General features: G+C 37.6%; 1 protein-coding gene across 2 annotated transcripts in view; it reads right to left on the reverse strand.

Annotated features, from left to right (window-relative positions):
* SLC12A7 (solute carrier family 12 member 7) overlaps positions 1 to 27458 on the reverse strand; it is a 74684-nt gene that overhangs the window by 20312 nt on the left and 26914 nt on the right. For both annotated transcript variants that reach the window (XM_068931343.1, XM_068931344.1), the window contains exons 4-16: positions 26849 to 26995; positions 26000 to 26054; positions 21807 to 21937; positions 17843 to 18084; positions 14880 to 15091; positions 12540 to 12707; positions 11141 to 11239; positions 10421 to 10478; positions 7917 to 8091; positions 5442 to 5560; positions 4295 to 4393; positions 2685 to 2804; positions 586 to 690 (exon numbers count right to left, since the gene is read on the reverse strand). In XM_068931343.1, the coding sequence (XP_068787444.1) occupies positions 586 to 690; positions 2685 to 2804; positions 4295 to 4393; positions 5442 to 5560; positions 7917 to 8091; positions 10421 to 10478; positions 11141 to 11239; positions 12540 to 12707; positions 14880 to 15091; positions 17843 to 18084; positions 21807 to 21937; positions 26000 to 26054; positions 26849 to 26995 (1730 nt within the window). The remainder of the gene's footprint in view (positions 1 to 585; positions 691 to 2684; positions 2805 to 4294; positions 4394 to 5441; positions 5561 to 7916; positions 8092 to 10420; positions 10479 to 11140; positions 11240 to 12539; positions 12708 to 14879; positions 15092 to 17842; positions 18085 to 21806; positions 21938 to 25999; positions 26055 to 26848; positions 26996 to 27458) is intronic.

Below are 27458 nucleotides of genomic sequence, written 5' to 3' on the forward strand. Positions count from 1 at the left end.
ACAAGAATGGCAACAGACATCTATCCCAATTATATACAAACGCATTCTTAATGTGAATTTTGTTTTAATAACAGCTAAGCAATTTAGAAAGTGTTACTGTTAAATTAAATCTACAGTACATACCAAGAATCTCTCCAGAACAATTGAATTTGCACAAATAAAGGATCCTCTGTATATTTACACAACATATTGCCCATATTTCCCAATATATAGAACCAAGAAAAGAGACATGAAATTGCAGCATCTTTCTGTTATAAGGATAGCGAGTCTCTCGTAACTGTTCCTGTAAATCTAAAAGTCTGAGTAAATATTAAAATTCTTCTCCATTTTAGAAAACTGTCATCACCTACATTTAAATTTCAGTTTATTTGCTTATAGAAGTCTGACATAGTCCTAGCAAACTCACTAGCTGAGCTTGACTTTATTACAGTAAAATAATAAAATTGCGACCACATCCCTGCCATGCCCAAGTTAGTGTTATTCTGATGGTAAAGCTCACCTTAGCTACTAAAGCTTCCAGCAGTATTCCTGATAGACTTACATATTTCTACAACTGTGTGAACTTAAAAGGCACAGCACTCTTACCTCCAGTTCTTGGTGTGAGGAGGACCATCTTCAACACGAAGTAAAGCATAGCGAGCTGCATTCAAGGACAGGCCTCGAATCCCATCACCCCATTCTTTTTCCGCTCTTGGGGGTGCAGGAAAAGAGATCCCATTAACAGGTGCAGTTTGCTTATACTAATTAAGTACATTTTCTTATATAAGGGATAAAGAGTGTCATTGAACACTATGTGAACACTTTGGAAAAAAACTCATCTTAGATTTAAATTATAAATGAAGGCTAACAAATCTGAAAGTTTCAGTTCCTTTCAAGATATCTGTTCATTTAGTACTTATGTTCTATTTATATTTCAAATTTTCTGTAATCATGACAGCTACTTAAAGCAGTAGAATGAATACATGAAATTTGACTTCTATGGATGTGTCCTGTATCTTCCTCCCCCACCATTATACCATTATTCTCTACTTCCTTTCCTTGCCAGCTTCTCTCTCGTGTGCCCCTAAAGCTTTACCTTCCCTCCCAACCGCTTTGAATCCCTCTATACGTTCCACTGCTCTTTCTCCCAGTACAAAGCTATGCTATATACTAGGTGGTCAGTCAGACAGAACAGAGAATGGTTAAACTCATGTTGTAGGATTTTTTTTTTCTTGTTGTTGTTATTTTTTTTTCCTTCTAGGGTATGCTACTTCTGGTTGATCTCACCCTTGCTCCATCCTCCTCTCTTTCTCCCCATCCGTCTCATGCTTTCCCTCCCGTCCCCATCTCTCCCTCATTTCCCTACATGAATTTTGACCAAACTTTGGTACCTCTAGCCCTCTTTCAGAATTTGGATGAAATAAGTCAAACTATATAATAAAGCTATTAAAGAAAAAAGTGGATATTAAAACAGCCACTGACAGACAGTCATGTTTAGTGAACTAAAAATTAAAATAAAAAAATTGAGATTTTATGAAGACAGCATCTTTTAGAGCTTTAGGGTTTTTTGTACTTAGCCAGATCAGCCCCTGCACTTGAAGCAGCAGTGAGGTAAGAAGCTGAGATTCTGCAAGAAAAAAAATCTCTTTCTATAGGGCAGATGTGACGGCCAAGTTCCAACATTCACAGAGTGTGCATAAGAATTGGGATGTACATATGATCTTGCCTCTGTGTATTCCTGCATACACACACATACTCAGAACTGTATCATGTGTTTAGACTACCTCGCTGAAACAGGTAAGAGAAATTCCTTGCACTGAAGCCAGGTAACTGGAGCTGCATTAGAAAATATGATCCAGTAAAGCATCTAGTCTGCAGCTGGAGATATTAAATGATAGCAAATTCACAGCGCTGAGCATTTTATGCCACTTACAGTTTAAGCACAGAATTAAAGACTCATGCTTGATTACTTATCTGAACAGCTTGTCTGTCTTCAATTTCCTGCTCCTAGGTCATACTCTTTTTTGACTAGAATGATTTTAGCATTTTTTAAGCAAGGAAAAATATATCATATCAATCAAAATCATCCCTAGATGTTCTTTTGATGAACCGAACATGCTAGGTCTCCTACTGCCTGGCATTTCTTACAGCTGTGGGTCACTATTACACACATTTGACAATGGACACATACAAAGAGTATTTTGCAACTTAAAGATCATCTGGTCTTCAGGAAAAAAAAAAGATCATTTTCAGTGGGTGCTCTAGATTATTCAATATGATTCATGCTAAAAAGTGCAAAAGTCCATGCAAAAGTGGAGTTTCAGGGCTTTGGCACAAGTTACTAAGTAAAGCTTTGTAATAGTTTCTTCCTAACATAAGGGGGGGGAGGGGGAAAATGTTTGAATACTGAACTACCAAAACCTATGTTATTGTGTAAAATTTTGGACCATGATCTGTGTTCAGGTAAGATTTCCTAGCCTTACTGGTGGTTATTTCAATTAATTCTGGCTGTTAGGGATTTTGGAACAGAACTTCCAGAGAAATCAAAACTCACAAGCATATAACCCTTAAGAACAAGGGTATTGTCTGAAACAGGGTAAGGTCTAATTTCTATTTATATTACTTCACTTGCATCTATTTTATATAAAAATGCTTTTTGCTCATTATTACAAATATTAAATATAAAATAAGATATATGGTCTTACCCTCTATATTCTATGTATTTGTAAATACATCCTGCGATTAGCATGGCAATCAAAGCATAGTACCAAGAGCAAATGAACATCAAGGCAAGACATAAACTCATCCCCAGGAATGAGAGAGTCCTAAAAGAAACCATTTTTTTCCATTTTTTAAATATGCATGCAAATATTCTACAAAGTCACTTTCTTATTTAAGACATCTCCTCTCCTACTTTCAGAGGTCATTTTTATAACTACTATACAAGTAAAAATACATTGTTCCAACTTCAGTATGTGAAGAGTTGCATTCTGAACCTTTTGTGCCACATAATACAATTGAACTAGATAAAATAGATTTACTACATTTGTCAGTTCTGAAACTCTACCAAGCATGTTCCAGGTAGGATCAGTTTCAAAACAGGTTTCCATCACTTACCGGGCATTAGAATTCAAGCTTAATATTTCTCAAACAATACACAAGATTAAACTTGACTCAAGAATTATATTTTCCACTCAACCCATGAATTATGTTTTCCACTTAAATACAAGACTTATGCAAAAATTTAAGAATATATATACATAGTAGGATAAGAGAATATAGAAAGTCTTTACAGGCTTTTAAAAAGAATGGAAGCCAGTTGAAAACAGTAACAAATTTAATCTAGAAACACTTCTTACATCCATCTGACAGAGTGGGCAAAAGCAGCATGTAAGCCAGCTCAGAACTGGATATTTTTGTGATGATATTTAGTCACATACTACACCAAGTTTCTTTTCATCTGGTTTCCAGATCAAAGCTGGCCTTCGCTGTACTGGAAGAGCGTAGACAGAGTCAACTTGTTTGACTCCTTTAATTTGCTTCTTTAGCATTGTGCAAGTATTGAGACCAAATGCATCCAGTTTTTCTTCAAAGAAATGCCATCTAGTTATTCTGAGGTCCTCAGAATATAACAACTATGTATACACATATAAAATATATATATGTGTATACATATACACACATTAAATGTTCAGTAAAAACCAAACAACTTTCCCAATCTTATTTTGAGGTGGTTGAACTCTTAAGCCACTTTCCAAGTATCCACTTGTCTGCTTCAAATACTAAAGATCAAATGCAACGCTCAAAGTTCAACATCATTCTAAAGTAGTACATGATCACAAAATTAAAGAGCTAACTGATGTATATTAGAGATTTTTCTCTATACAGGCTTGTTTTTTCTATATGCTAATTCCTGCACACTTGAAAGGAAAAGTCAGATTAACATTCACAAACATTTACATAATATATATATAATACACACACACACACGCGCGAACTGGTAAAAAAGATGAATACCATTACGTTTCATCTTCATTTGCTCATATTCAGAAGACCTCTTGGGTTATGAATAATATCAAACGTCACTCTGCAAGCCCCTTCCCAGTCCTTCTACATCAGCTACATGTGTTTTCTTACTCAAAACTATTGCCAGCTCTATTCCAAACACACGTATCGCTGTTAAAGTAGCCAGTAAACAAACCATCTTCTAACTCATTCAAGTCAGAAAGGAAATTGTTTTGTTACTGCAACACAATCAAGTAGTCAAGGCTGCATAATTGGCTTTAACACTTCTGAATGAAAGAATAACTCCTACCAATGGTAATACTTGAAACGAGGTCTCCAGTTCGGAGTCCGTAAGAGAGTCTGAACTGCACAAGCCAGATTTACAAACATATAGCACATGAGGAAAAACCTGTCAAGAAACACAAACATAACACATTTTCAGACAGGAAGTGAACTAGACAGACTTTCACTGAAAGGTCTAAATGCAATCCATAAAAAGGGTGGAAGCTTTCATACAACACCCATATTGGCCAACAGAACGGAAGATCTAGATTAAATTAATGCTTCTAGAGTATTAATCTGTCTCAAAACATGGTACTAGAATAATATCAAGCCTCAATCAAAGACTTCAGTGATAATCAGCTTTCTAGCTTTTCTCTGAATAACCTTCATATTTGTCACACAACATCTGATTTTCAATCTAGCACCATTGAAATACTGAATATAATAGTGAAATAACCATCAACAACTGTGTGTGGGTTCGTGGGTATTTGATACTACAACAAGCCTTGCTTTTTTGGACATCACACCAGTTTCTTTACAGAAACTATTAAATAGTATTCATTTTTCGAAAAACAGCCCTATATCCTTGAAGGTTAGCCCACATCCTTGCTGGCACCATGCATGACTGAAGCTAGCTGAAGTAAAGGCTGCCCCAATCACCAGCTCTAAAGAAACCTACAGGACTGCAGATAGGCAATTTCCATTTGCTATCCACCAGCTTCTGTTACAGTCCCCCCCGTGCCATAGATTACTTGGAATAAAACTGAAAGTGAATAATAAGAGTTCTACTCTTAAAGAGCAGAAATAGCACCATGGGAAAACAACTTTCATGTCTAAAATTTGTTTAAAAACTGAACTGATTAAAGTTGGATGAACATTAGATGCTATATGCTATTTTGTTGTGCATTCATTTTTAAAGTGCCATTTAAGTATTAATGACTTTTGTAAGTGTAGATTATACATCAATGCTATTTTATAAGTGTATTTCAATTAAGCATTAACTTATATTGAGCATTAACCCAAAGCATTTTATTACTTCAAATTATTTCCAAGCTTAAATGGAAACGTAACTCATAAGAGGACAAAATCTAGCAAATATCTCAAAGAGAAAAATCGTTACCTAGTTAATATATCATTTATCTTAAAAGAAGGTGAAACACCATCTGCATACTTACATTGAGAGAATTGGTGCTACACTGTCCAAAGAGGCTATCAGAATTCCTATTTCACAGATACCAGCAGTGAGGAGCAGAGCCCAAGTTGGTTCTCCATTTGCTTTTCCATGACCAAATACCTAGTTCAATCCAAACAAACGGTAAATTTCAGAAAAGTGTTTAGTATACAGTCGTGAAACACGGTGCAGATTGTAAACTAACTAACCGGAATCAAATACAGTCATTTATTAGAAAGAGGAAGTAATGAATCTACATGAAAAATATATATGAACTTGGAGGAAAAATGCATTTCCAATATGAAAAATTTTTACTTAAATAAGAAATATTATAATAACGTAAAGTGATGTTGCAGTGGCTGGTCAAACAAGATCTTAAGTAACTGAAAATCCATACGCCTCAGAGATTTATACTTAGTCATCTATAAAACACTAGGCCAGTTGAGGGAATTTTTTTTATAACAAAAAATAAGCATCAATTGAGTAGCCAAATATTATACTAGTGTTTGAGAACTTTAAAAAAAAAACTAGTATCCTGCACAGAGCACTACCAAAATCATTCAGCATGTGGCTTTTTTTTTTTTTTTTTTTTTTGCTAAAAACAGACTGCTTGCACCCAAAGCCAGCGAGTGAACATCACTCACAAGCTGTACTGAATGGAGAGAGATGGGAAAAACTCCTTATCTAGAGTTCCAGCAGTATTTACTCTCCATGCAACTATAAAGACTAAATCATCTCCCCCATTTCCCATAATTGCTTCCTTTCCAAATCTCATTCATTCTCCATGCCACTTTCTCCTCTTCCCTCAGCTTCGTCTCATCCAATCTTCTTTAAGATTAAAAAAGCCTTTTTTGGTCATGTTTTAAAAGCAAAAGAATTTTACATTGAAGTTCTACTCTTGCACCCTGTATTAGTCTCCTTGCATTCCCTTGACTACCCATGCAAAAGCTGTATAACTCCAAAACTAAGAATCTTGCAAGATTTAGAGTCCTCTTCAAATATCCTGTTTCTCCTTAATTTTCCATTTCGCTCCCTTCCCAAATTACAGAGACTTTTGCTCTCCCTTCAAATCCATCCACGTGCCTGTGAAGTGATGGAATCACACTGTCCTTCTCACCAAGTACTGCCCTTCTATTTCAGACAAAAGTGAAGTTTTTTTTGTTTCTCTCTTAATATAACCCAGCATTTAAGAGTTATTGCATTAAATCCCACTTCCCACTCAAGAGAAACTCCAACATGATTGCCTCCCGCCTCTCCAGCATAATTAGGATATTTACTTCCAATTACAGACATAGCTGCAGTCTTGCACAGCTCATCTATGAGATAGAGAAACAACATGTTTTAGTCCTGCACATCCTCATCATCTTTCCCCATCCCTGGCAGGAGAGGTGCTCCAAAACCAAGGGAATGGTGATATAACCTGTTCTCCGTGAACAAAGTGCGAATGCACCTTGTGCAAGGTCGACTCTGTGTAAGCTTTCCCCGGACCAAGGAAGCAGGCCAGGCTGCTGTTTTATAATTAGTCTTCTGTTGCTGCTGGAAAGCATACCCATTCTTTTCTTCCTTTTATTATTATTATTAGTTTTGCCTATTAAAGATGGATCATGCATATCTCTAGCTAGAATCTTCACAAGTTCAGCCATTTAACTTCGGCATTAAAATTAGGATATGAACCTCCCCAAAGCATAGATATAATACAAAGCAGTGCTCCAAATCATCCTCAGGATGATCTCCATACAAAAAAGCCTATCCTTCTACATTAGTTTTCAGCCCTGCTCGCCTTCAGTGTCTCTGCTATCTGCAATTTCCTTCTAAAGCTAAGTTTGGGAAGTCTCTCTTAATTCTGTTCCCAAAAATATTCACAGCTATTTAGACATAATCCAGGTGTTTATATTGAACCTGGTCTTGACAGGTTATCATTGTGCTGTGCAACTGTCAGCTTGCCTCGGCATTTTGAGGTATGCATTCAACAAGCTCCAAACTTCACCACAACAGTCAGGGAACTTTAGAGCAGTCTTCAAGTAGGACAGTATTACACTGTTGCATCTTTCCTCACCTCAACTTACAAAAATGAATTCAAATTAGAATTATAGCTCTATGACACAGAAGGTTATGTATTTATGGAGTTCCATAACAAGATCAAAACAACTCTGTTCGAACTGTCAACGCAGCCTGGAGTCAAGAAGTTCAGCTGCCTGCTGTTTCCTAGCTTGTTCATTTCCACCTATAGGAGATTTTATGACCATATTTATTTTCAGTTCTGAACCGCTAGCTCTTATATGAATAAAGATCATTAAATTGCAAAGAAATACACAAGTTCAAACTTTGCCCTGTAATACTTGGATCCATTTTGTACACATTAGAACAGAGCTCCAAATCATCTTCTCACAGTTCTACAGGGACAGCAGAAATAATGTTTCATTTTTGTTAAAGTGTAAAACATATTTGATTTACTGGAAAGAAAAAAAAAATAGCTCACTTGAATAAACGGTACGATGCCATCTCTTGCAATGGCCTGCAAGAGCCGGGGTGCACCAGTGAGGCTCTGAAGACCAGCACCACATGTAGAGAAGAATGATCCAATTACAATAACCCATGGAGAAGGCCAAGCCAGTGTACCAACCACTAAATTTCTATTAACTGCTTCTCCAAACCTTCGGGAAGAAAAGAAATACCCACAGAAGTTAATGAAAGTGGCGAGTACTAAAATAGCTCCTAACTTCTACAGTAGTGGCAACCTCCACATCTGTCTCTTCAGTTAAGATCGATATTCAACAATAAACACCATGTCACAGCACCTGCTATAGCACCTCCCCAACAAACCAACTTCTCTATTATGCTGTTTAAAGAAAACTTATTACAACTGCTGCCTTTAAACAGACATGCAGTAATTGTCAGGTATCTTGGCAGACTTCACAGAATTAACAGCACTAGCAAAACGTTTACGTGTAAGTTCTTCAGATCCTTGTGAGTACTAGGAAGCAGGCTTCGAAAGTCTGTTGCGCAAGCCTGTCAGAGGTGCACCCTGGGGAATAAGCAGGAGATTTGCAAAAATAAAAGATTACCCTTCCCTTCTAATACAGGGACACTTTGACACTCGGACAAGGAAATACAGAGAGGCTGCTAGGTACAGCCGTTCCAGGCTATCCACACCCCTCCCAACTGTCACACCACCTGACCCACTGTAGAAGAACTATCTGGCAACCGGAAGTCTGGAAGAGGTGCTTTCATATCACAGCATTGAGTGTCCACTCCAATGTTTTGGACGAGTTTTATGTTCATTTACAGATATTCCAAGACAAAGCATGAAAGGGTTTTATTCTTACCTTTTTTTTTTTTTTTTAATTGTTTACTTTTAAGACAGAAAACATCAAACTTTTCATGTTCATCTTAATTTTGCTAGGAAACAGCTAAAACCCGTTTAGGAAAGTCTGTGCTGCGGTAGCCTATATTTTTTTCAGATGTTCTCAGGCTTTTGAAAATAAGAGGCTCTTAACTAAGAAAATTAAATACTTCATCTCTTTTTGGACCTGCTATTGACAGAGACAGACATAGTAATTGGGTTAATACAATAAGCCAGTGTTCAAAATCGTGCATGCGCCCAAAGCTTGGATGTACAGCTATGTACTATTTTGAGTAGATGAACAGAGGAAAAATACACTCTTTAACTTATAGAAAAGAGACATGCCATGCTGCTCTGACGACATTTATACAGCTGTGCCCCCATTCTGAAGTGGGATTCCAATGCCTTGTGTGCAATTAAAACTCGTTGTAGGAACAGCTTAAAAAGCTGAAAGACTTCAAACGGTGAAAGACAAGTTTTTTTCCCCCCAAGGTAGATATTGTGACACTCTTCTGGGAAAAAAAAGTCTGAAATAACAAAGCAAAGCCCATAAGTTTTACTAGTACCCTGGCAAGAACCGGCAGTAACGAAAGAATATGGATGCAACGCTCTTGCTCCAAGGCAGCCTGCTCTAGAGACCCATCACCTGCACTCAGTGCTGGCAAAAAGTATTGTTTTTCCAGCAAATCTTCAATAGGTTATTTTCAGAAATGTAAGTCTACGTAAATTAATGCAGAGCCAGTATGTAATTCAGAATTTATTTTTTCCCAGCATCAGCTTGAATCAGTGTACTTATTGCTAAGAAAAACAACTCTGAAACTGTCACTGATGTAGCAATACCATTTAAAAGTAAAATAGATCCCCTGCTCCTTGTTGTATCGATTTTGATTGGAATAGAGGTTTTAACTGTTTAATAGTTTGACTTCCACACTAATTTCCCCCCCCCCCCCCACTCCCAATAAATTGTCCAAGAAGCACCTATCAGCTTTCAAATAGCACTATGATGTCACCATTCGATTGAACAAACTCGCGCCTTCGCCAGCAGGAAAGAGGACCAGACAGTGGCAGGGAAGCGAGTGCGAAGGCTGCCAGCACACTGCCCCAGCATCACAAGCAGCACAGCCTCTCTCCACAGCCAGAGTTATCAAAAATCTGGAGGTTCTATACGCGCTCATCACATTTCATACTGCGCCTTATATATCCTCAGGAAATTACAAGGGTGAAAGCTCAACTGACAGGAATCTTGGTCTACGTGTGGTAATTTAAAACAAAACAGGAGTCATGGATGAGGTAGAAATAAGCCTGGTGGTGCGTTACAGTCTTCCTGACGAGCTCTCCTGCTTATGCAGCTGCCAAAACCCTTCCTGGGTCTTGGCTGCTAAGGAGCACAGCACCTCTCCCCAAGGGCATGCCTCCTCCCACCCCAGGTGGCACCCAAAACGCCAGGCCGCTTCGCTCTCTCAGGGATGTTTCATTAGGGACAACTCTGCCGAACACACGCGTAGCTCAGGCTCTGCTTCTAGCTGTGGAAGAGATACAGTCTACAAGCTTGTCTGGTTTACCAACAGTTTCAGCTACAGAGCAACATAGTCCACAAACAGACATGCTTCTTATGAAAATCAAAGTTAAATGCAACTTACTTATCTCTTAATATCACACCTTCTATACAGGCACCAAACAGTACTATGCAGGAGAGATCTATTGTTGAGACTGAAGGAAGATTACACTATACAATATATATATAAAACAACATATAATGTTCACTTATTTCTATTTATAGTTTTCATACATACTTATCTTAATCTATATAGAGAGAGGATATAAAATTCTTCACATAGGGAAGAAATCCAGGTTTCCACAATAACCAAAGTGTGCTTTTTTTTTTTTTTTTTAAAAAAGTCTTTTCCCCTTACAGCTTTTTAGTTAATTTTGGCTAAGATAACATTTGTTCCACAATTCATTTCCAAGATACTGAAAATTACCAGCTCGTTCACCATGCAGCAGAACATGTGTTTTCTCATATAAATAAGCATTTGCTTGTTCTAGGTATCAAATTGCTGGTAGTTTGCTTTAAGACATAACCAGTTTGCTGGTTATACCGAGCGCAATAACAAAGCAATCTGCCAACTGAAACATGATACCAAAAATCCTCTGTATCGCTTAACTAAAACCATCAATTGTCACTTGGAATTTAATGCATTAGTCAAAAATTATATATATATAGGATTTATTTCAGTTTAGGTTCAATTAATACTATATCAAGATAACTAAAATGACTTTACAATGAAATAACTATACTTATCTGTAGCAATATGCACAAGAAGAGGGGAAGGGGGATTAAGTTACAATATAAAGGATACAAATAAAAGATGTAGTTGAAATAGCCAAAATAGTTCCAGTAGGAATAGATTTCTGAGCATCCTTAAGATCTCCAGACCTGTTTGAGCCTGCCATAATACCTTAAAAGAATCAAAAAAAATATCAAATTTATACATCAAAAAAATTATAAGTCTCATTAAACACAATTTCCATTGTAGCAGGCTAGAGAAGTATATTCAATTTCTGTATAAACCCTCAGTTTATACTTTTATTTGATTCAGAAGTTTGGGTTACTACTCCACCATGGAGTTTAAAAAAAAACTTCAGAAGGCTCAGAAGAAAAAACACTTACACTGACAAAAGTTATTCTGCAGTTATACTCAACAAAAAAACAAACAAATGTTAATTTTTTTTTAAATTGAGAAATAGATAGAATATAGCAAAGCATTAGGGACAGATGCTATAAACTAACAGGGATTTAGCAATTTTAGTCAGCTTGCCCAAATGCACTAGGTTTCCACTGAAGGGACCATACCCCATGAGGTGTACAAGCAAACAGTAAATTGAAAAAATAAAAATACAAACAAAAAGAAAGGAGTACAAGAGCAATGGCCAGGAGGTTGTAGGCACACACCCCTGTTTGAATTTAACACAATAACAAAAGTATTTTCTAGCACACACCCCAGGAGAAGTGCAGATAAGTCATACAATAACTGACGACTACTGCCGTCTCACCCTTTCATTCCAGTGCAAAGGCAACTTGGTCAAGTGCCACATGATGAAATCCTACCAGAGACCAATACATCACGAGACGTGGATGAAAATAAATAAGTAAAAACGGGAGCCACCTAGGAGAGAGTCTGAAGGAACCTGTCCCCTCGGCATTCTACCAGGAGGCAGTGGTACCTCGCAACTAAACCTTGTTTTGTTACTTGAGATTACAGTTACTTAATCTGGGACTTTTGAAGAAAGTTTCCTCAGTTTGTTTCAGTCAAACAAGACCCGAGGGAAGCAATATGCAATGACTCTCTGCTCCTGACAAGAATTCTCTAGTGGTTAGCTACAAAAATCTTGGAAATGTAAGCTAATCGCAGACAATTGACTGCCTGAGTGCCTGAAACAGTTGTCCCAGGCATTTCAAGAACATACTATAAAGATATGTAATCTTCTGCTGAACCACATCTTATTTTGAAAAAGCATTTAGTAACATGCGGAGATTTCTTTATTTCTAAATCTAGGAAACAGGCCTGAAACAAGGAATCGGTTCAAGCACTAGAACCCCTATAACAACCAGCAACCATCTGCACCTCTAGCACTAGAGTGTTATTTACATAGGACTCTGACACACAGACTAGGAATCGTCTGAGCCATTAATAAACGTTAACACAAAAGTCTTTCAGCTATAACACATCCTCATACATGAAAAACAGTTGTATTTACCTGTCACAGATGGGAAATAAATCCCCACAAGCATTGTGAAATAGGTCATGATGTCTGTAAAAACATACGGGCGTCCAGCAATTTTTGTGTCTTCTGATCCAGCAACTGATGACTGACCTTTTTTCTCAACTATTGATCCTTTTTCTGAATAGGTACTCCACAGGTTATCTACAAGGAAGAAAATGAGAGCCAGTGTCATTTTCCCATTTCCCGGGGGGGGGGGGGGGGGGACGCAATATCCCTATGAATCAAATGATCTTTTGTCTTACACACAGATCTTTCCCAAAAGTTTCCCAACTCAAAGCTGAAGATAAGTCCTCCTTGAAGAATCCTCCTAGAGGAATCTTTTACCCGTTGAGTTCAAACTCACATTACGTACCCAAATGGCTGCCCATATGCAGCAAGCAGGACCGTGCTCATCCAAGTATACTGCGAGACCTGAGCTGGTACCTGAGCTGAGTTTACCTGAGCCTGCACTGCAACCCAAGAACTGAAATATGACAAATCAGAGGTCAACTTTTTTTTCCAGGAGTTCCAGAGAGAAGGAAACTAAAGTCTCACAAGAAACATCTGCACATGGCCAACTGGTAGCAACAACAGCAATGAATAGAAGGATGGGTATTATGGGATAATACATACAGGTATCATCTCCAAGTTCAGGCAAAACCAGCACCTATTTACACTGTTCTTGAGTTCTGAGGAACAGGGGAAGTCTCAGCATCACTTCTGCAGAAGAAAGTAGTCCCTCAAGTGTATTCAATTATTCGAGGGGAAACATAAATGAAGATGATATGCTTAGCTTAGTCCACCTGGATTTCCCCCATTTTTAGCAGCTTCCTTGGGTAAAGGATCTTAAGTAGGTGTGGGATAAGAGGAAAAGTTCTCACACGTATAAAAAAAAAAGTTCAGATAGAAAACAAGAGGTAAAAGTAAATGTAAATTCAGTTTTACAACACAGTAAAGTCACCAGTAAACTTCTACAAGGATCTGTACCAGGTTTTATGCTTCCCAATGCAGTCATAAGCAGCCTAGAAAAAGAAGCAAGGAGCAAGATGAAAAAGCTTGCTGGTATTATGCAGTTGTAGAAGCAAGGGTCAACTGCAGAGAACTACAGAAAAACTATACCAGACTCAGATGAAATTCACTGTAGATAAGTGTCCAGTGATGCACATAGGAAAACATTCCTTAGACTGAGAGCTGACTCAAAGCTCAATGATTATTAATGAAATCTGGGCATTATAAAAGTGTTCCATGAAAACCTCAGTGGGTACTTGTGACATTAGGAAAGCAAAGTGTGTTTTTATACAGCAGTACAAGTTCAAAAGCATGTTAATCAGTGGTCAGAGCCAGATCACATTTTTAATTCCAAAATTAAACAAACTAGTACTCAGACTGAAAGCCCTAGAAGCTAAACAGCAGTTTAAAGCTTTAACTGTAGCAAAAAATGTGAAAAGAAAGTTTGAGGCTAGAAAAGAACGTAGAGTAGCAAAATAAATACTTTATAAATATTCAGAAAATAGTACATAGGCTTGTGGCAAACAAAACACATGACAATAAACCCTAAACCAAGTTCACTGCAAACATTCCAGTGCAGAAGGATTTTGTTTTTGATTTTGAGGAAGTTTGTGTGATTTTATACACAAGTTTAGACTCACTGCAGCCTACTCTTTCATCCCATGTCTTTGTACGTATGTAGACACTTTAGTATGGACCTTTCAAACAATTACCACAGCAGTAGTAGGATCCCCTGCTGTCCCTATCCTCAAATAATGTTGTACATTTTTATAGTCAAATTTTTTAAAGGAGACATGGGGGAGGAGGCATCAGAACATCATTTTCTCCATCAGACATTCTTTGTTTCTATACAATACTATCCACTACACGTTCAAAGTGAGTCTTATGAGCCAGAGTGCATCGCAATTACCTTGAATCCCAAGTTCCCATAACCATACAGAAATGGAAATAGAAAAAAATCCAAGTACTTTCTACAAAGCCTCCTGACCAAATGCTAGACTGGAAAGTAAAAGCAAAATAAACCACACTCAAAACATTACTATATCATGTAAACACTTCTCCATTCCTTTTTGATAGAATGGCAGCATTTGAAAGAGTCCTCATAAATCCCCAGTAATCCCCAAATCAAAGCATTTGACACTAAGCTCCTAAAACTATGTAGAAGCATTACAGGAGGAAGCATGCTCCAGGCAGCACTCTTGCACAAAGCAAACAGAAGAGCTGAAGAACTAGTGACCAGCAGCAGCAACCCACTACATTACTAGACAGCTACAGACCAAGCCAATACTGTCCAAAAGCTTTGAATCACTGTGCTTTCCAACATACCTAGGAGAACTCCACTCGTTATTCCCGGAATCCCTTGAATTTCTGTTACGTTATTGAGAGTAAAGTAGTCATCGCACGTGGCATTGAGCGATGAGCTATCACAGAAGAGACGCCACAGCATTGTAGTCTTTGTTTCATTATTGCTTTCAGTAAATTTGGCACAGACATCAAAGTTGCGTTTTGACAACGTACGGTTCCCAAGAAGACAGATACTGTAAAACAAAATCATAAACAGTGGATCCTTCAGCAGATCGTTGCGCATTAAGCCTTTTTTGTCCATTAGACTTCTTCAGAAATTCTTTATTTCTAGTATCTGTGTTATGAGCTATGCAACATCTACTAAAACAATATAATTTCTTGTACATTATTGCACATAAATATCTTAAATTTTACTGCTATAATTGTTTTGTTCAAAGTACTAACACCTATTTTGTCATTTATTCTTCAAAAATACAATTAATTCAAACAGCTTAGCCACTAAATAACGTGAGACTGACATGCAGTTTCACAAGTTTAGACATAGCAAACCAAACAAGCAACAATGAACAGGAATATTTTAACATAACAAGAGCCTGACCAAAAATATCCAAAAGTAAGGTTAAGTAGATGTGTCACGTGCTGTTCCAGAAAATAAACATTAAGAAGGCCCTCAAAATACTAAAAACCCCAAAAGGAAAGTACAATGTAGTAGGGTTAAAGAAAAAAACAAAACAAAACCCACAATCTAGAAGCAACGATAGGGTTAAAAAGTGTCATATTCTTAGTATGAAGCAATCAATCACTTCGAATGGAAAGAAAATTAGAGAATTCAGAATGCTTTACAAAAAACAAATGCCCAAGATGAAGGAATCACCTGGACATGAATGACCTGGAAACCATATTTCTTTGCTCAAAAGTCTTCACTACACAAATGTTCAGAAGCTGTTTACTCCAGACTTGCTTGATAACAAGATTATATAACACTTATTTAATGTTCCTTCTTTCATCTTTATAAGATATTCATGTTAGGCAGTTAAGTCAAAATACACAGGCAGTATACGTCTAATATTCCTGAAGAACCTTTGTTAGGAAGCCTGTGAAAAATGGTAAAAAGCAGCCACTTGTCACTGAAGAGGTATTCTAAACCAGGCAGTATATCGACCCTGTGCAACATCCCGTTTGAGAGCCAAAAGCAGGTACCATGGGAACTGTACAAGAATGGGAGAAGCTTAAAGAAATATTTCTTCTGAATATTCTAATAGCTGAGCTTTTGGGGCTCAGGGACTTCCTTATCTGAAGGGAGCATCTTTGTACCTAATGGTTCTTGATTTTTTTTCTTCTTTCTTCTTCTCTCCATAACATTGCTGGTCACTTTCTGACCTTTCAAACATCTGGCAACCAAAACATCTTATGGCAAAAAGTTCCATAGCTTATCTACATATTCTACAAAGAATCATCTACCTTCGTGTTGGCTCTGCCACCTTCTACTTCCATTTGATGGAAAATACCAAGAGTTGTTCTCCAACTACATTCTCCAAGCCAGCCATGACTCTGTAGGTCTCAGTTGTGCCAGTCATCTTTCCCAGATGGGAGAGCCCTGTCTACGTATTTTTCATAGTGAAGTTCAATACCTTAGCTTAAAGGCAAGTGTTGGAGATGAACTTCTTCCACTTCACCTATATCTTTCGAGATTGTTGGAAGAGTGGAAAGAATTAGAACTGCACTGAAGTGGCTGCGCTCGTTTTGTTCCAAATACCCTTCCTAACACCATCTGTTATCATATTTGTTTTTGACAGAAGATGAATAACAAGCCAACATTTTCTTGGAAAAAATCCATTACAGTCCAAATCTCATGCTCGAGTAGAAAAGTCAGCTCAGAGCCCATCACCAATCCAGTAAAATTTGGATTTCCTCCATTTTTATAAGTCATTCAGTAAGCATCGTCTGCCAGGTCCTTGTACAATTCTTTGTAGCCAGCCTTCATTACCTAAAATAACTTAGTATAATTGGTAGGTGTTGTCATCTTGCTATTTATTCTCTTTTCGATGTCACTTAGACTGGCATAGCACAGATTTCAGAAGCAACCCCCACAGAATCATAACGTGTGGCAATCAGACAGCTCATACAAACCTACGCTGCACACACTAAAAAAAAACCCACACGCACAAACATACCCACACAGCCCACAAACAAAAATCCCATATACACAAACCAAAACACCCTTCCACCTAAGCTGGTGCACAAATAGTGCTTTAATTTGTGAGGCAAACATCAACATTTCAGAGCGCTATGGGAACTGTAACAATCATACAGTTCCCAAGCTCTTCCACTAATGGGTTTAGTAGTACTGTTTTGTTTTCTCCCAATAGCAGAACGTACAAAAATATACCTCCCATACTGAGAATCAGACACCATGGCATGATTAAAAATATTCTTAGAATCAGCTGAAGAGAGATATAAGCTAGAGATGTTCAAAGGCAGTATGCTGTGTGTGACAACAATAAAATTAAGTTTTAGTAACAAAAAGTCTTCCTATAAAAGCAAGCAATTTTCAGGAATGCAATACTTCGTTTTGAGCATGGAAAAACATAAGTTTCCTCAAGATAAAGAAAGCTTGGAAGCGTGTTACTTCAGTAACTATGATTCATAAAACTCTGATGTTTTTACTTTGTTCTACAGCTTTTCAGTTTTTAATTCTTTATCTAAAGCAGTTAGATGTATTGTCACCAAAACCACCTTACTACTCTATTCACACTTAAAGAACAAACACCACGAACCTTAACCAAAGAAGGTTTGAGTGGCATGTGTCTTATGAACAATATGACAAAGATTCAAATCAGTACTTCAGGAGAACAAAAAGCACCTAAGTGCCTATCACTGAAGTCATTATATTTATATTTTAAAAATACAAAATGGTTGTAGCAGGGTTTTTGTTTTTTTTTTTTTAAATAGCCTGTAGTATTTAAAAATGATATTTCACTTACGGAAAGTCAGGTGGGTCAAAAGCAGTCTTAATGACTCCAGCATATATGGCAATGATGGAAAGAATCACACAGGCAAGGAAGACCAGTGCAAGTTTGTTGACATACTTGACTCCCACAAAGACTACAATTGCCATCAGAACAATAATGCATGTTCCATACACTCTCATGTTGTTCAGCATAGGCTCTGTTTCTTCACCGACCTCTTCCGCTTTAAATATAGCGGCACTAGGTGAAATGTAGGTCTGCAAGAGAAAGCAATCTGAAAACTATCATGGATTCAAGGATGAGCATCACATGAAGAACCAAGTTTATCTGAACTTCAAAATTTAAACTTCTATTACAATATCAGCTTTATTCTTTCAAATACTGATTCACCAAATATGGATATTTAAATAGAGAAGAACGAACATTTTATTTTCGGAAATGAATATCCTTATGCAATTCTAGCATCATGAAACACAATGAAAAGTTACTTCCAAGATTTTTTCCTATTATTGAGCTATTGCCACAGATTGTTTTAAAGTACAATGAAGCTTTAATTAAGTTGTCCTTTTGTACATTTTGTCCTCTCTCCTCTAGTTCTGTAAGAACTGAAAGATTAACGTGAAAACTAGCAGGTATACCAAGCAACATTCTCAGCAAAGAATAAAGCAGAATAAAAATGACTAGAGTGGGAGAGGGGGGAAAGGAATGAGGATGGATCTCCTGAGAAAGTACTGCATCTGGGGGAAACGCTTACAAATAATAACAAATAAAATCCAGCCAGCTTTTCTCCTCTCAATTCCTACCCCATATATAAACTCATATCCCTGCTAGGGGGGAAAAAACATTAATGGCTGGAGAAGGACCAAGGTGTGGTCTTATTAGCAAGGGCACCTTATTGCATACCACTATAGCTATAGAAAGGGGGGGGGAGGGGGCCAGAACAAACACAGGCTGGAGTCAAGCTGGGAAAGTCCACATGGGCACCACCCGCATGGAGTGCGGGATCCTTGTATGAGGAAAACTGAGTAAACCTCACAGGTTTAAGAGCTGTTGCTCAAAATCATTAAAGTCAATGTGATTAGACATTTTGTGTAAAAAATGCTCAACTGAATCCTTTATATCCTTATACTACACAAACCCCTAATGAGTGTTTAGGTGTTATCACTCCTTCCAGCTTAACTGCCCTTGAGAACTGGTACACCAACAGCGTTAATTCTTTCTAACCCCTTGTGAAAACTGTGGCAATTACACGTAGTTTCCATATCACAGGTTTGGACTCCAAAGAGGACTTGGGAGCTACTGTGTTAATACATTAAATGAAGTGTGCCTCTGAAACGATCGTGCTGAAAGTCTTGCAACAAAAGTCAGCTCCAACACTCAGCTCAGAGCAGACATTCTTAGATTCATTCGAAGCATTTGCTCATTAAACAATCCCATTAAGCAGCATTAGGTTTCCAATACCATACGTCCTTTGTTATAGTTCCATAAAATTCAAGTAACATACTTTAAACATATCAGTACCTGAAAAACTTTTCATAGCAAGCTTACCTTACATCTGAAGTCACAATAGTACAATTTCTTTGTTTAGTTTGACACAGCTTAGTCCTCTGTGACTATGACCAGGTCCTCTATCAGATATTAGGTTTGGATTTGGGGGCAGGAGAACTTTTACTTTGAATACCATAGCTGAACCCAATGCATGTTTAATAGCAATGCACAGACCAGCATGGCTGGTAATTAGAAGAAACAGTGCACCAAACCCAATCCAGTGTGGCACAGTGCTGGTTGTTGTCACTGAAAATCAGGGATCACAAGCCAACAAGTTAGGAGTGGTCCTCACCCCTGTTGAGTCCTGGATTTTTTTTTTTTTTTTTTTTAAAGTAAGAGTGACATGAGTGTGCTTTGGTCACAGTAAGTGCCAAGAAGCATGAACTGAGGAGCTGATGAATTCTGTGGTACCTCTTGCATATCTGCACAGTCTCTGATATCATGCATGATACTGAAGGGCAATCTTTGACCCCTTGTGTATGAGGCAGGGCCACATAACTGGCCAATGCCATACCAGTTTTCTTCCACAGCCTCCTTACAGGACTCTGAAATTTCAAAGCCAGTAGTCTGAAGAGGAAGTGGGAGATAGGAATTAAGAACCTATCTCATAGCAGATAGGCCCTTCATGTTCTCCATAACTTAGCAATGGGCAGCAGCTTTCCCCACTGCAGATGACAGCGCCAAGCACTGAAGAAGCTGAAAGAGTTCTGTACGTTATTCTGGGAACCTTAGCCTGATACTGAGTCCACGGACTCTACTCGGGGAATAAAGAGGTGTCCTCCCAGACCTTGTGAAAGCATGGCTTAAAAGGACTTAACGCCACAGTTACCTAGAGTAAGCATCTCTTCCAAGAGGCATGTAAAGCTGTCTGTGTTCACTGCTTATTATGTGGTTGCCACTCAAATTTAAAATCCCATAGTTGTGATCTCATGGCTAGAACAATGAAATTGAAAATTAATTCCAGGAGAAGGAAGAAAAAAGTAAAAGGAAAATTCCCTTGTAGAATAACTTAACAGTATGCCTAGAGGCATGAAGCCTCTAGGGGACAAAAAACCGAAACAAAATATATATTGAGAACTTGCAACAAAAAAAAAAAAAATAGAGAGGTTAAGAGACAAAGAATGGGTTGTACCATGAAATCTGTATCCTCCTTAAACCTCATGAGAGGAGAAGGGAAACAAGAAAAGGAAATAAAACTTCTTGTGCTAAACAAGAGTTGAAAAAAAATGTCAGAAGGGAAGAATGGGGAGCTGAAACAGGGGAAACTGGCTCTCAGGAAGGAAACTTTAACCTTTCAATTCCAAGGCACTACTTTTAAGTCACCTCAGACATGTCCATCTTCGCATTGTGTGCTTGGGAAAGGAAAGGAGGAAATGCAACAAAAAGCAGCATGATCCATAGATGCTGATTTTACAAAGACTTCCCATCATGCAACATGAACATATATGGACAGACATGTGAGGAAGAAATGGATTCCCTCACAGTTGTAAAATAAACTAGTTCTTACAAGATATCTGACTTCACATCACTAAATCCAAATGGCAAGCTTCAGGCCCTGAAAAAGTGGATTGTCAGTCTAATATGACATTTCACTATTTCTTGTGCTGTGCTTTCTCATTTTCATACAACAGCTGACTTAAGTGCTACGAGCCCACAGATTTAAATCTGAACATGTCTCCAAAGTCACGCAAGGTTGATCTAAGTAATAATGTTGTTTTCTGGAAAATAATGAAGTGTTTTCTATTTACTTTTCATTTCCAATTTATTCTGAATTGTAGGAGAAAGAAAATCTATATGAAAGGAACTTAAGAGATATAGGAATATTCTCACTGGACACTGGAAATTAGTAAATAACGGGTTCAAAACTGCACTCATGTTTCCCTGCCTACAGCAATATTAGTTTTTATCTGCTCTGCTTTTTCCTCGCACTACACTGTAGCCTACTCCGAGACATACAAAAAGAACAAGTCATTGCTTCTTTCTCCTCCTGTCTCCAAAATTCCAAAACGAAACGTCTTACTAGAATTCGTATAACTTTCTTGCAACTATGTATGTGTACTGTAGTTGGGGTACAAAGCAGTTTATGGGGCCTTTGGTATTCAGATTGCACAAAAAGGTTACGCTAATATAGAAACGCTGCATTTGGTACAAATTAGCAAAGATCAGTTACCGAATTCTGTTGGGTGTTCTACTTAAAGAAAGGAAACTCACATCAAGCACTCCATTAATTTGTTTTTAGATCAAAGATCACCAAATTGTTGGAATTTTTCATGTAATCCAAAATGGAATAAAAATATTGACACACTCAAAATATAGCAACAAACCATTAAAAAAGTCACCAGCAATCTAGAATGCATTTTAGACCAGGTGCATTGCTCTGTAGTCTCCCAAAACAGCACAAATTCAATCTTAAAGTGTAAATAGTACTTACCAACAGAATTTCAATGGTACCGAGAATGTACATTGCTCCTGCAAAGGTTGTACCCAAGTAGAAACAAAGTCCCACTGCTCCACCAAACTCTGGTCCTAAAGATCTTGAAATCATGTAGTAAGAGCCTCCAGCTGTGAATTTAATCATCCCCCAAAAAGCAAAAAAAAAAAAAAACCCAAACAAACAAAATCAGTCTCCAGACCTTCAGAATAACAGCAGTATTACAGAATAAAAGTTTGAGTCATTTAATTAATCTAGTTACGTAACTGAGATTACTTCAGTGGAAACGCACATGCTGAGGTTCTCATACCAAGCCAGTATTTGGGCTTTACGCCAGCGAGGCAGTTAGACTGCACATTTCCAAGTGCATCTCCCCATGGGCATTTCAAGAAAAATTGTTTTTGAAACAAACAGCACTTGCTTCCCAAACACCCACAGCATTTGCTGCATCCATCATAATTAAGAGTAAACAAACACAACTGAGTGGTTTCTCTTATTTGTCCAACGTCAAGTTAAGGAAATATAACAAACAGTGAGATAAAACAAGGAAAATTAAAACAAGAACGCTCATCACACCAACAGGCGTTATTTCTTAATGTAATCTAAACATTTAATTGGCAAATACTAAAGCACAGATTTTCAGTTTTTCCGTATTATGCAATGTATATATATATCAAAAACAGCACTGGTTTGCTCTGCTTTGCTACTTTCCTCCTCTGATCCCTATCAAAGTTTTTATTTAACAGACAGAAAGAGGGGGAATCTGAGAAATGCTTAAGATGACAAGAAGGATGCCCAAAATCTGTAATGCTTTTCAGAGGTAAGAAAATATGGCTAGGGTACAGTCAATCAAAACTTATGCTTATCTGGGAATAACCAGGAAAAAGCTTTTGAAGGGTCAGGTATTACTTTGCAGCATTAAGCAACACTGCTGAGAGTAAAACTGTTCTCTGTCTTCAAACTATCTGGTAAAAAAAAACCAAAAATCATGATGCAGTTTTCAAAGAAACTGGTAAAAGGTAAGAATTTAAATGTAATCTTCAAAAAAACCAAAAAACAAAAAACACACTCATATGCAACTAAGCCCTTGAAATCTTCAGGGCCAAGCCTTCCTGCTGCACTCCTTCACTAACACCAGCTTTCACTCTCCCTCTAAAGCATACCCTGCCCATTCACCAGAGGTACTTGCTGTGTGCACCCACGTGGGCAGCCACTAGCATGGGCTGGATTATATCCAAGAAAAGGTTAAAAGCAGAGGCTCCTATCAATAAACCTTAGGAAGCATCTGAAAAAGCTCTCTCCTCTGATAGAGTACACACCCTCCTAACATCAAGTTTTTGATGCTCACACAAGAACCTAGGGAAAAAAAAAAAACACACACACACACACTATTGAAGAAAGGCCTTAAGATGAGCAATTACTTCTAGGAGATCAGAATCTGATGAGAAGTTTCACTAGAAAGGCCAGAAGCCAATGTTTATGTGTATTTACAGTAGTGAGGGCACTACGCCAAAACAAACAAAAACTAAACAAGAGCACAGCTGGGAGAGCAGCAGCAGCTCTTGGATGCAGACAGTATCCTGAAACAAATGTGTGAAAAGTCAAAAACTAATTCATAAAAAAGACACAAACAGATTATTAGTTTACAGTTTTAAAACATTTCCATCCATGGTGTTTTTAAAGTAAGGTGGCTCATCACGTAGAATCTAAATACACTATTCAAGAATGTTCAGTAATGAAACAAGATCACTAGAAGTCTACACTATTAACCAAAAGCATTTAATTTATAGCTGTATACACAATAAAACCACAAGGAACCAGGGGACAATTATCTAGTCAAGCCTTCTGTTCAACACAAACCTTAAAGCTTTCCTGAACAAAGCAGATTTTTCCAACAAGATCTCTTCCCAGGGGAAGAGAAAAGAAAGGAAGTTGAACACTGATGTCATTTACCAAAAATCCTCCCCCCCCCCCAAAAAAAAATCACCCTCTCCCCTGTACAAGTGAGTAATGTAACAGATTAATTTCCAGTTGACAGATGCACAGAACATTCAAAACATTTGCACTGCTAATATTGATTTTTGCTTTTTAATTTACAAGGCAACAGAATCACTGGAACTCTTCAATAAAAATAAACTCTGCAAGAAAAAAATATCTAATTCCATAGTGATAATGAGAAATTAATGAAAGGAAAAGAGAGGCACAGCTCTTCAGTGAACCAACAGTTCAGACAACTCTTAGCTTGTTTAGCCTGCCAGCACAAGGACAGGGAGGGGATATAACTGATCTGAATGAACAGCATGCATGGGGAACAAATGATGAACAGTGAGGGGGGGGAAAAAAAGTAAAAAAGGCAAACTGGTTTCTGCCTATGTATTCTTTTTCTAGATGACTCACCTATCTGTGACAATCTTTAATTTCCATCCTCAAGCTGTTCACGATCAAATAACCACCTTGCAAAATAACTCCCCAGTGAGATGATGGGGATAAAATGTATTTTGTCTCACTAACATGCATTCTTCTCTTCTGGGCATGAAACCTTTGCCACCTTCGTTACAAGCATTTTTTTTAAAGTATGCTTTTTCTCATCTACTCACATACTGTTCATTTTGCCCTGAATTTTTCATTTTTCTTCTAATTTCCATGTTTAAAAAAAAAACACCCACATACAAGACCACCTGCCCTTCCCCACCACACACTTACAATCACAGACACTATCCTATCCCACTTCCAATTCAACAAGGCTCTAACTTTCAGCCTTTCTTTATCCAAATTCCTCTCCTCTGGTTCTCCAGACACCTTTCCTTAAATTCAGGATGTTTGTCACTATGACAATGGAGAGCGAAAGAGAGGACTCCGAGGCAAAGAAAGGAAGTATTTAGTTTAAACAAGTGTACACTGGCAAATAAAGAGTCCTGCAAATAAGAAACAGGCTTCTCATCAATACAGGAGAGAGTTTGAAACTGTTTTTCACTATGAGCAGTCATGATGAACTACCCAAAGAAAATTTCATGATGCATCACCAATAAGTTTACTAAAGAGTTTACTGGGACTTGCGACCTGCTCTTAGAAGGTCCCTTTCAGTCCTAGGTTCTTATTTATGCTTTCTGCTTCCTCTGTACATTCCAGCAGGAACCGTCTTCCAAGAAATGGGCGCCAACAAAAAAGAGTACAAGGGAAAAATCAAGACCAGTCTAGTATAAGAGCTGTCAACTTCCAAGATTTCTGTGACACCAAAAAAGTTTAAACAAAATCTCTACAATGAGCTTTTAAAAATATGTAACAGAGAAAGAGAGAACAGAATATTTCAATTATCTGGAAAATTATTAGGATAACTATATTCTGCTATAAAATGCAAGTATTTGAAGTATAAAAATTCCTACTGAAGCTATTTCACATAGGGTACTGCATCCATGAAAGAGTTTTGGATCCTGCAATCAGTTGTAGGGTTGAATTTTGCCCAGCAACTTATGCATCAGTTCTGGAACCCCTTACTCAGCTGGGTAACCTCTGTAAATGAAGATGAATTTTTTCAGAAGAGATATGTCTTTTGAGAACTTTGTTGAGCAAATAGTTCGGAGTTCATAACACTGTCTGAACTCTGGCATTTTGATTAAGAAGCCGAAAAAAATGGAAGAGATTGGAAGAGCTATAAGCACTAAGTTGCATCTAAAAAGTCAGCTTTACAATTAAGACAGAACAACTTGATCTATTTAGTTTATCCTGAAGGTTAGAGGAAGTGAGCATTATTTAGAGTGCTCATATGGAAAGCAGTTTTCTGCCAGTAGACTGCCTACTATTCTTGCAGAAAACAATGTAACTAGCTCCACTGTTTAGAAATGGAATCTCAGTGAATTCTGACAAAAAGCCATATTTGTAAATTTGTAAAGAAATCTACTTTGCATTAAGACAAATCTCCATTTGTTCAAAATGCTATCTTTTCTACTATCCTATCTTTTGTTCAAAGAGAAGCATGTGACTGAAAAATATGCTCTATGGCCCATATCTCCCAGAAGGTCCACTTAAACTACATCTCTCCTTAAGAATCACTTATTTAAAAAATTTTAAAAGTCAGTACTTTAAACAATCTCCAAGCACTGCTTTTTAATATCTAGGATCACAGGAATTACATATCACAGATTTGACCATGCATCGTTAGCTTACATTTAAGACTTAAAAAAAAATTTACTTACCTGGAACTACACCATTTGTCGCTATCGCACTCATTGAAATTGCAGTTAGCATAGTCTGCGAAAGATGAAGTAGAGCAAATTTAACACAGTAAATGTTCTTTGAAAAACAGTACAGGAGAACAGTGGTCAAAGGAAACTAGGAAATAAAATATCTTTGTATGAACTGTTACAGCAACCAATACTGAAAAATATCCTGGGCTACGGAATTTCCAGATAAATCAAGCACTGTATCTTCCACTGAAGAATTTAGTTAAGAGCTGTGTCAAACAGCTAAATTAGCAGGGCCTTCAAACAGAATCGGAAGAATACAAACCACTGAGGGTTTTCAGTATAGTTAGAACAAAACGTTCAGTATTCCAATTAAATAGCAGTGACAAACTGATCAAGCATCACTGTTCCAGTGCACCTTCCATCAGTGGTTTCACAACTCAGAAACCAAATTTATGAACATGACAGTGGGACAGATTTGTAGTTCATATTTGTCTGTTCTGAAGTTCCAAAATCTGAACAGTTCAGGTTGCAATATAAAAGTCAAGAAACACATGCTAAAAATTGATTTAATAAAACCTCATAAAAGTTCAGTTAGTGAATAAAATAATTGAAGCTAAACAATTATACTGTGATCAGCTCAATGGAAATTCCATAAGAGCTGGAATGACAAGCGACATTCAGCACCTAAGTTTAAATATAAAGGAAGATTGATGTCTTCTGAACCCATCCCACGCCTCTCAGTTACAGTGATATTTAACAATTAACGAGAAATCCTACTCTGCTACTCATATGAGACAGTCTAGCAGTACTGTGGTACCAGAAAATCCAGCCAAATAGTAATGAAAAAGATTAACTTACACAAGCACAACACATGAATACAATGATGAAAGACTCGAGAACCCCAGCTGTCCCCACAATCCACGTTAAACGTAAGAAAAGGATGACTCCTAAGATGTTTTGCAGGCAGGGCAAATACACACCAATGAAAGTGCCCATACGTGGGACCTGGAAATAAAGACAGAACGTTAATTCCTTTACACTAAAGGATTTAGATCCATAAGCACTTTCTACTCTAAACCTGCAAAGACTTATCACAAGTGTTTCCCAGAAAAAAGGCCAAGTGAGATTGGATGGATAGGCTAGTTAGTTATGCAGAAAGGTTCCTGAAAGGAGAGAAATTCACATGTGATAGCAAAACCTATTTCTCCCTAGGAACTAGGGCATAGCCTTCACAGGAGCAGATTTGCCCTTTATCCATTGACTGCAGCACTTCACATCCTTCTTCTGAAGGACCAGTTAGAGGCTACTATTGAAGACCAATTACTGGCATAGTCAAAATATCAGATACACTCTGCAAAAAGTTGGCCATTGTAAGCTGCCTGTAGCCGGCCCAGAAAGTAACATTCACCAAGAAATGTTTTCAGTTAAAGATGAGACAAAGGTTCATGAGAAGGGAAAAAACACTGAC

Source organism: Struthio camelus, chromosome 2, assembly GCF_040807025.1.
Source record: "Struthio camelus isolate bStrCam1 chromosome 2, bStrCam1.hap1, whole genome shotgun sequence".
Classification (NCBI taxonomy): domain Eukaryota; kingdom Metazoa; phylum Chordata; class Aves; order Struthioniformes; family Struthionidae; genus Struthio; species Struthio camelus.